Consider the following 10,132-nt stretch of genomic DNA (forward strand, 5'->3'; position numbering starts at 1 on the left):
CACCAGCTCACGAGGTAAAAGGAAACTTTGTGTTGCTGTGTCTGAAACCTGTGAGGAACATGATTGTCAGTCACCTGATTAAAAAAAGTTACCTTTGTGAAGCAGGTGAGGAACTTGAGGTTTGAGCCTTGTGAAATCATAAAAGAGAGACACTGACACACTGACACAAATCAGGAACTTGCGTTGTGACAGAGACAGAGAACTGCTGGGTTTCTCTTCTCTGTATCATATCGTGAGGTTTCTGCCTTGAATCCAAACCAATCCAATTTTATCTATAAAGCACATTTTTAAACCACAGGGTTGACCAAAGTGCAGTACGTACAAGACAATAAGAGGGCTAATGAGGGCTAAAAGACACACATAAAAGAAGAAGAGAATAAGTTAAAACACACATGATAAAACAACTCACTTGAAAATACACGTTTTTACACGAGATTTAAAATGTCTGTATGTTTTTTTTTCATTAATAGATTCATTTTGCAGTGTGAACTATTTATCATTCCATATTAAAAGAAACACGTTTGTTTTTGAAATTATTATGTTATTATTTCAATGTCTTTTCCTTTCACTTGACCGGTCATTTGAGTTTGACACCCCTGTTTTTAGAGGAAGTTGAGTTTCCCTTGTTGTCTTAGTGCAGGGATCAGCAAGTAAATGTGGCTGAGGGCCAATTTTTTTGTAAGTAATCGAATATTTGGGCCAAACATCGTATCTTCCATCAGTCAAAGTACCTTAAAACGTCTTCAGTCAGAAACAAAAAACCACGGTTGCTGCCTTAGACTAACAATAATGTGGACTAATGTTGACTTTAATCACCAGCAGGGTTTTTCTTTTTCAAACATTTAGTTTAGGTTAACTGTCAATTCTAGCAACAGAATCTCAATTGAATCCGTTCATATTTTTTCATTTGTTAAATCATCTGCCGGGCCAGACACTGATGCTGGCGGGCCAGTTTAGGCCCACGGGCCACCAATTACTGACCACTGTCTTAGAGTGATCACCACAGGACCTGGTCAGCCTCCACTAATGGGCCAGTAGCAAGAAGCAAACAATGGAAAATTGATCATTGAAGCTTCCCTTACTTTCTACAGTATTTTAATGTTTTATTGTTTGTTTTTAGGTCTATTAGATCTTGTGTTTCTATGTTTTATTTGTTTGTTTGTTGTTTGTTGTTGTTCCGATGTACAGCACTTTGTGCAGCTGTTGTTTTTTAAGTGTTTTATAAATAAAGTTGGACTGGATTCCCTGCGTCTCGAGGACCTGCATTAATAAATAAACCTGAATACCTGTACATTACTAACTGAGAGTCAACAAAATAAAGTTTTACCCAACTTTACTCTCAAAAACGCGATCTAAAATCTATAAAACAATGATTTTCAGTGTCTTATTTTGGACGGAAGTGATTCGAGCTTCATCATGTTACACTTCCTGGTTACGGTTGCTACAACATGTCGTCGCCTCGGTTTTTTCTTCCTCTTCCACTTTAGTTTTGCGTGTCTTCTGCTTCTAACAGATCATGTCTTTTGCTTCGTATCGCCTCAGAGATCCGGGCGGAACTTACACCTTCTCCAGTCGACCGAGAGCCGTGGAGAACCGCTCCAAAGCTCCGCAACCACAGTGAGTTTTTATTTCCTCTTTAAAAAACCTTTGGTTGTTTGTTTTAGTGTTAGCACTGACGATACTCCAGGGCCGGCACAAACCTTTAAGGGGCCCTAAGCTGAGTTAGATTTGGGGTCCCCTCCCACCACTTCAGAGTAGCTGGTAATTAATTATACTTACTAAACTAATGTAGCAAATACGCAAATCTTCAACTCCAAAATAAAACCAAATAACTTAAGCTCAACACTGCTTAGAAATCTAAATCTAATAATCTTTAATATGGTAAAGTGTTTTTATCCTCCACACGCTATTGGGGGCCCCCCTGGTGAAGGGACCCAAAGGAGCCGCTTAACTGGCTTAGTCTCTGACAATATCTATGCTACTGGATGCTCAACTTCACCCGAACTGAAAATAATAAAAGTGCTTCAAACATATCACATATTTAAATTATTAATCCAATTAAATATTTAATCCACTATTTTATTTTTGTTTTTAAATCACACTTTTACACCTTTTTTGTTTCTGTTATATTCTAAATTCTAATGTCAGTGTAACTAATTACTGTATCTCGAATTTTGACTATTTCATGTGTTTAAAGTACTAATAATTTCATATTTAACATAATTTGATGATATATTGTGGAATAATGTGACACTAAGCGAGGTACTTTATACTCGAGTCATATAGCAACAGTCTTTTTGTCTTTAAAATTTATTTTCCTTTTTCCTTGTATGACAACGCAGGGCACTCAGAAATTATGGAAACATCATGTATGACCGTCGTGTCGTCAGAGGAAACACTTACACGCAGCACGTCTTACCCACCGTAAGTAGCACCTTTTTTTTCTCCCCCATTTTTGCCACTTAATCCTGGAGAATGTGTCGTGTCTGCTGCTCCTCTGACAGACAGCTCAGGCGAACGCCGCTGAATCACAGCGACAGCAGGAGCTCAGGAGGAGAAACGTTACTCGAAGACGTGACACAAGCAGACTCAAGACTCCTGACGCCCTGCAGGGCAGGACGCACATCCACGTACAAACAGGTAAAAGTATTCTGCTTTATTCCTTCATACATTTTTCTTAATACTCTAACATTTATTTATTTTTTTAGATCTTTATCTTGAAGAACTGAGTGACGTTGTCATGGCTGCAGACAACGAGTGTCAGACCGACGCTTTCCTGGACAAACCAGCGACGCCGCTCTTCATCCCTGCCAAAACTGGCAAAGATGTCGCAACGCAGATAGAGGATGGAGAGGTGGGTAATCCAGACGGAAGACATGGCCACGATTAAAGAGATTAAATAGTTCCAGAAGAAATTTTTAACTTTAACGTAACTTTAACAGCAAGGTGTAAAAAACACTTAAGTTGTTCATGCATAAATTATACATGCTGCACACAAGTAGATTTGTATAATTAAGAAAAATATTTGGTTTTCGTTGCCTTGGAATGAGACTTTTGCATGTACTTTAAACTTGGGCCCTAATTACAGAGGAGGCCATTTTGTGCCTGTTTTGCAGAGCCTTTTTGGTTTACAACGCGAAACAAAGAAGAACGACGTCCTTTCTGTAGTAACTCGTTGTTATAATCCATGTCACTGTCACTAATTCTTCCACAACGAGACCCCTAGAATGAGATTTTTTATTTATTTAACCTCTTTATCGCCCAGGTGAGTCGATTGAGAAGGCGGATACAAGAAAGTAACGTGATAAAAGAAAACAATTTTACACCATATCATCATACCAGAAGAAAATAATGTGTACAATGAACTCAGAGACATTTATTTAAAGAGCAGAAAGGTACAGGGCTTTTGGGCGTTGGGAGATGAGTTAATGATGTTGCTAGAACCTGAACTGTGTGACTAGTGTTATGAATATTGAGTCGTGGCTGTAGATACGAAGTGGTTTTTGCAAATGAATCTGTTTGCCAGAACGGAGCAAGGGTCAGTTTCACCAGGGAATACAGGCAGCACGCGAGAGAAATGTCACAGCTTGTAAACTGCCAATTATTTGCATGTTTGTGCACAATTAAATCTCATGTTTGAAAATAAATATATATATATATATACATGTATATGTATATGTATACATATATATATGTATATATATATATATATATATATATATATATATATATATATATACATATATATATGTATATATATATATATATATATATGTATATATATATATATATATATATATATATATATATATATATATATATATATATATATATATATATATATATATATATATATACATACATATATATACATATGTGTGTCCGGTGCAGCTGTTTGACTTTGACAGGGAGGTGCAGCCAGTGTTGGAGGTGCTGGTGGGGAAGACGATGGAGCAGTCTTTGCTGGAGGTGATGGAGGAGGAGGAGCTGGCCTGTCTGAGGGCACAGCAGAGGGCCTTCCAAGAGCTGCGGAATAACGAGCTGGCAGAGGTGCAGCGGCTACAGGAGCAGGAGAGACGGCGCAGCGAGGAGAAAGTACGGCCAGTTAGAGAAAAAAATCCTGATGTGGTCTGTTGTTTGATTTGTGCACAAACGTTGTCTGAGGGACAAGAGAAGAAGGAGGCAGTCAATTGAAATTCAATGAACTTTCTTGATTGAGGGGCAATTTAAGGCACGTTGAGCAGTTGTACACATTTACTAGAGATAAAAGGGAAGATGGCTTTTTGTGAGAAGTATAAGATAAACATATTTACCTAAGGGGCAGAAATGAGATTGAGGTAGATCAAAAGTAATGCATCATTACTGCTGCTAACTACTGTAAAAGTTGGTCTTCTAATTTGAAAACCCAGAACGTAGGACTTAAGTATGAGTTAGCCACCAGGGGGCGACTCCACTGGCTGCAAAACACTTAACTTTGAATGGACGTCTATTTAAAATGCCAGCAAACATTTTCCTGGACTTTTATGGTGTCAATTGCTAGTTTGAGCTCTTCTTCAGTCAGTGAGTGCAGGCCAGTGTCACTGACCGCTGGTATCGTCCAGATCAGTGGTTCTCATATTTTCTATACCATCCATCCATCCATCATCTACCACCTGCGTAAATACTGATCTCTCGAAGTAACACCATTATCACCAACGTCCGCTACGGACTTTTCACAGGAGGCAGATTTATACCCAAAATAAGATCATTTGCTCCCTCATCAATCATCCTCCTCTTCCTCACATATACTTCACACACTGGTGTAGTGACATTAGATTAAGATGGAGCGAGAGGTAAGGTGATTTTTCATTTTCTACACATGCCGTGGTATATGCCGTGGTACCACTGGTGGTACACGTACCACAGTTTGGGAACCACTGGGTCTAGTAGGTGCCAAGTTGCAGTGAACTTGTGTTTGCTTAAAGTGTCATATGCTGGTCAAAGGAGTTCACTTTGCAGAAGGGAAGCGTCCTTGTTTTCACATCCCTCGACGCCTGTTCTTCCATTCACCCATTCATTCATCTCAGCAAGGAGCAAGGATTAGAGCCAGCGATCAAAGTGCTGGTTACTTTGTGGTTAGAAATTAGAAGTGTGATTTCTCCCTCCCTCCCTCCCTCTCTTTAGTGTCACTTAAATGCCCATTTTTGCACAATTTAAAAACAGGAGGTTTTTAAATGCTGCTCACACGACCACAAACGCTGTGTGTGTTTTGTGTCCTGGAGAATCTCTGTCGAGGTGTTTCTCACAAATGGGAAGTCATTTGTAAACCTATAATAAACACACGCCTGTCTTGTTTCCTCTGACCTCAGAGACGCAGAGTGGCACAGCAGAGGGAGGCGCTGCAGAAAGAGAAGGAGACTGCAGAGAAAATTGCTGCCCGCGCCTACACGCAGCAGTACTTAGCCGATCTCCTACCTGCCGTCTTCAGCTCGCTCACAAACCACGGCTTCTTTTATGACTCTGTGGAGAAAGGTGAGCCTCCTTCTGAGACGCTACACACACTCAGGTGGTGTTTCCTGCCACTTGGGGGCGTCAGTGGACTGTTTCCATCCTGAGTTTGGTCGTCCCCACGCTTGGTCACCTTTGTACTAAGTGTCAATCCACTGGAAATAATCCTTTTACTCTAAACACACATGTTTCTAATGTAATTAAGAGTGTTTTTTTAACCAGTAAAGGGACAATAACAAAAGTGGAAGCCTGCTCTTCCCTTAAAGTCATTTTGTCCAGACTGGATTACTAGACGCCAAACTTGTATAAAGTACCTTAAAAAGGGATACTTGAGTAAAAATACAAGTATCTTACCAGAAAATTACTTTGGTCAAATTTGAAGTCATTTTAAGTAAACGTCTTAAAGTCTATGACATTTACTGAACTTAAGTGTCAAAAGGAATATTCTGATATAAAATGTACTTATGTTTTAGAAGTAAAAGTATTAAAAAACAAAGTGAATAGTTAAGATTGAGCCATGGTAGTTTAGTGGTACGGTGAGTTGCCTTTCCACTGGAAGGTTGTGGGTTCAATTCCTGGCTCTGCTAGTCTATATGTGTGTCCTTGAGCAAGACACTTAACCCCATGTTGCAGCGTGTGAAGGGGTGAAAACTGTGGTGTAAAGCAGCTCGTCAAGACTAGAAAAGCTCTATATAAATACAGACCATAATACCAACTCTTCTTCTTCTTCTGATTTTATTTGGTAGTAACAAGTAAGAAAGATAGTTAGAGGACATGTAGTGGAGTAAAAGTGAAAGTTGCAACACTGATCACATGTCTTTCACACATGTCTGTTACTTGGGTCTTTGTTTTTGTCTCATTCTGCCTCGTTGAAAACATTTTGAATTTGGTTTATACATACATTTTATTCGAGCCTGGTGACACATAGTCATATTTGTGGTTCTGGTTTGCAGATATTGAGACAAATTTCTTCCCGTGGCTGATGACAGAGGTGAACAGTCGTCTGGAGAGGAGGCGCACAGCGAGACACCTGCTGGACAGTAAGTGAACACTCCTGTGATGTCTCATCGGTCTATAAACTCACTGACTGATCGATCAGTTTGAAAAGAGAAACTTGATAGGACCAAAAAAAAAACCATTTTATTTTCAATAAACCAAATCAAAAACTATGTACAAAAAGAAAACAAAAAGTAGAAAAGGGCACACATATAAACAAACTCAAAATAAAGATACTGTGATGAAACGCCTCCTTCAGGGGTCATCAGATCATAGACATTGTTAGGACACCATCCAGTGGCTCTCTGGAGACATTACACCATGATCAGACGTTAGAGCAGGGGTCACAGCAGGGGCCAACATTTAAAATAGGGTAAAGTACTACCATTAACATTACCTTCAAGAAAAATGTAAATATTTCAAATATGAACTCCCTCTGCTCGCAACTACTGCACTGCATTATGGGATTTGTAGTATGATTGGTGTGATATTTACCACTTGGCCATGAATTATAGACAAATAAAATGATTTTTCGGGCCGGATGTGGCCCACGGGCCTTGAGTTTGACACATCAGCATGAGAAGATTATTCTCAGGTCAGATTTTCATCCCGCCTGTGTGTGTGTGTGTTGCAGGTATAATCCACGATGTGGCTCAGATGAGAGTGGAGCGCTTCGACGAGCTGGAAACACAGCCGGAGAAATGTGACGAATAACGGTTTCTGTTTCGATCTCACTTGTTTTTATTGTTACTGTGTGCACTTTGAGATCACTTTCACGATGTAAAGTGCCTTTATAAATAAAATGTCCTATTATTATTGTTATTATCGTCAGAGAGGAGTCAGAGGCATCAGTGCACTAAAAATCAAAATCTCTCATGATTTGGTCTTTTTCTTCTATAAATGACATCAGTGTAAGTGTTGTGAGGATTATTCAGCGTCGTTTCACGTCTGATAACTAATAGGATTATTCCGTGATTATGTAACGTGTTCAGTTTTAATTTGAAAGGAAAAATGGGAGTTTTAAAAGCCTGACAGGTCACAAAATATAATACATAATATGGTCTTTATTAGAAATCGAGTAAAATGCAGTTTTTAAATGTATGTTATGTTTCGTTGTTGGTGCGGATCATTTTAATGTTATATGTATTAAATATGTATTTAATGACTGACCCTGACCTGTGACCCCTGGGCACCTTATCATTTTATATCATTTGTTTTATGAGGACATGGTTTCGCTATACATGTCACTATACAAGAAAAAAGGAGAAAGCCCAACAACCCTGTTCACTCGCATAATTAATGATTTAAAGTACTAAAGCAAAAAAGGTGAAAAGCATGTTATTAACATATATCCAACATCCTTCTGGTTTAATAGAAAGACATTTTGAATCAAAATAAGAGAGGAAATGCTGCCATGTACTATGAAACTTCTTAGATTTGACATTTTCCCAGTTTCAGGAACGACATGACGTGGGTTATCCGGACATGTTCTGCAGTGGGGTTTGTGTGACGGGCAGTGAGAGAAGTAAAATGATTTCAGTTTCTGTGTGGTGAACTCAGGATCGTTCATGGGCGGGTGTTACTGTACATCCCTTAAAAAAAGGAACTAACCTGACCACCCAAAATTATGAAATTATGACCTCAAAATGAACAGTTTTATTTTCAGAAACTTAACAGCTGCTCAACAAAAGCAGACCCTCACTAACTTTTGTTTAAGACAATAAAATCGTAAACTATCTGGTGACAAGGCACAACCAATGATCTAATGTGTTCAACAGAAAACACGGTGAAACAGAGAGAGAAAGAGAAGCAGGGAGACAAACAAATACATGGCTCTGTGTGCAATATCAGTGTTTAGAACTAAAGACATGGTCTTGGGACTCGTGACCTGTCCAGGGTTAAGTCATCTGAGACTGGCACCGGTGACCCCGGTGACCCCTGTGACCCTCATGTGGAGGATAAAGTGGTAGAAGATGGAGGGATGTTCTGAAAAGCTGCCTTTGAGCAACAGTCTTGATTTCCTCACCGACCTTATCATTTGATGAGCCTGGTTTTGTGCGGATGATGGCTTTACATCGCACATTTTTGTCTCAAGTGTCCTGTCACACATTCTTTTATCACGTCACTCTCGTGATAACCGGTGAGTCAAAACATTCAGACGTGTTTGTCTCATTGTTGTCTTATCTGACTGACTTTTTTCCACCAAAACAAGTTTTATGTCAGTCACAGAGCGGCAGGTGAGTGGAACTCCACTTAGTCAACAAATAACAAACTCCTGCTCTGTCTTTATCTGTATTTGCATCTGGCGTTGCACAACAAACTGTTCATTCAGGCAAATTCAAGAATGCTTTGCACTGTTCAAACTAACTCCCTCTTCCTCATCAATATGCCCAGTGTTTGTGTACTTTATTTAATCATTACTTTTGTTTTTGTTTGTTTATACAGAAACTACAATAGTTACGGAGGCGACTGTGACAAAGGCAACAAAGACAAACTCAGACGGGGACAAAGAAAAGTGTCATGTTCTTGTGTCACATCACTCTTTAGTTATGCTCTGAGAAGTAGGTCTAACCTCTGATATATACGGCTCTATTTTAATCCTGCGCTCTGATTGGTCGGGCTCACCTATGACGCCTCCCCCCTCTCTCTCTCTCTGCGGATGACTCCTCACCACCAAGAAGAAAAAAAAAAGAAAAAGAAAAAAAGTTTCTATGATGTAACTGTGCTCACCTCAGTCTTTGCTTGGCACACACACGAGGATTAAATGTATTTATTTGTGCGTCACAATTGGTGTCGCCACGTATTCCTCAAAGTGATTTACAATGCGTTTACTTTTCTGCACCCAAAATTAATAAAAAACACATGTTTTTGGCCCTTTTAAACACATCAGTTTTACTCGTAAAAAAACTATGAGATTTTTTTCATGGATAATAAATAAAAATACTATTAAAACAAAAATATCTTAAGTAATTGCTATATTACATACATCTAAATGTACTTTAAATACCATGCACATTCTATTCATTTTATAGTCATATTGTTCATATCTTTCTATATTGTACTTTCACATTAAGTGGAAATGCACATTTATTATGTCTATATCTTATCTTAATGCCTTATATTAGCTATTATAGTGAGGTTTTTGGGGTAACATCTATACAATTAACACAAAAAACTGTTTTGATTTTTGCAATAAAAGGGGCTGCAAGAATGATCACATATTCTACTTCTACTTACAGACACTATTTTATGACTTAGTGGACATGTGCACTTTGAAATTGATGTTTAAATGAATAATAAATAAAACCCTTCTGCCAAAGAGAGAATGTAGAATGTGTTCACGACCAGAAAGAGTCGATATGAGTTCAGAGGAAATTAAACGTTGGTATCAGTTAAGGGTGTGGTCATGTGTGACAGCTGCACAGAGGATTTAACATGAACTACTTCACTTTTGGAACTTAAAAAAAAAACATTTAAAAACTGTCAATGATATTGAAATATGTAAAACAACGTATAATTTTCTTAATATAACGTCTTAATACATTTTTGAATAATAGTCAGACAATTTAACACTTTGGGCCTATTTTGATGAATATTGGAATAAATGTTGGACTTGGTTTGAAGTTTTGTTTTGATCAATACTGGCTTG

General features: G+C 38.5%; 1 protein-coding gene across 1 annotated transcript; it reads left to right on the plus strand.

Moving 5' to 3' along the window:
• Positions 1-1,442: 1,442 nt before the first annotated feature.
• Positions 1,443-10,106, plus strand: rsph3 (radial spoke head 3). Its single transcript, XM_044048595.1, has 9 exons — positions 1,443-1,617; positions 2,343-2,424; positions 2,505-2,640; positions 2,709-2,854; positions 3,892-4,095; positions 5,349-5,511; positions 6,441-6,527; positions 7,118-7,199; positions 8,929-10,106. The coding sequence occupies exons 1-8, from the start codon at positions 1,517-1,519 to the stop codon at positions 7,195-7,197; spliced, it is 999 nt and encodes a 332-aa protein (XP_043904530.1). The 5' UTR covers positions 1,443-1,516; the 3' UTR covers positions 7,198-7,199; positions 8,929-10,106.
• Positions 10,107-10,132: the final 26 nt, after the last annotated feature.

Source organism: Solea senegalensis, linkage group LG17 (genome assembly GCF_019176455.1).
Source record: "Solea senegalensis isolate Sse05_10M linkage group LG17, IFAPA_SoseM_1, whole genome shotgun sequence".
NCBI lineage: Eukaryota > Metazoa > Chordata > Actinopteri > Pleuronectiformes > Soleidae > Solea > Solea senegalensis.

Coding starts and splice junctions, on each gene's coding strand:
- rsph3 (XM_044048595.1), top strand. CDS start 1,517: ATGTCTTTTGCTTCGTATCGCCTCAGAGATCCGGGCGGAACTTACACC. Junction 1,618..2,342: donor TCCAAAGCTCCGCAACCACA/GTGAGTTTTTAT, acceptor ATGACAACGCAG/GGCACTCAGAAATTATGGAA. Junction 2,641..2,708: donor GCACATCCACGTACAAACAG/GTAAAAGTATTC, acceptor TTATTTTTTTAG/ATCTTTATCTTGAAGAACTG.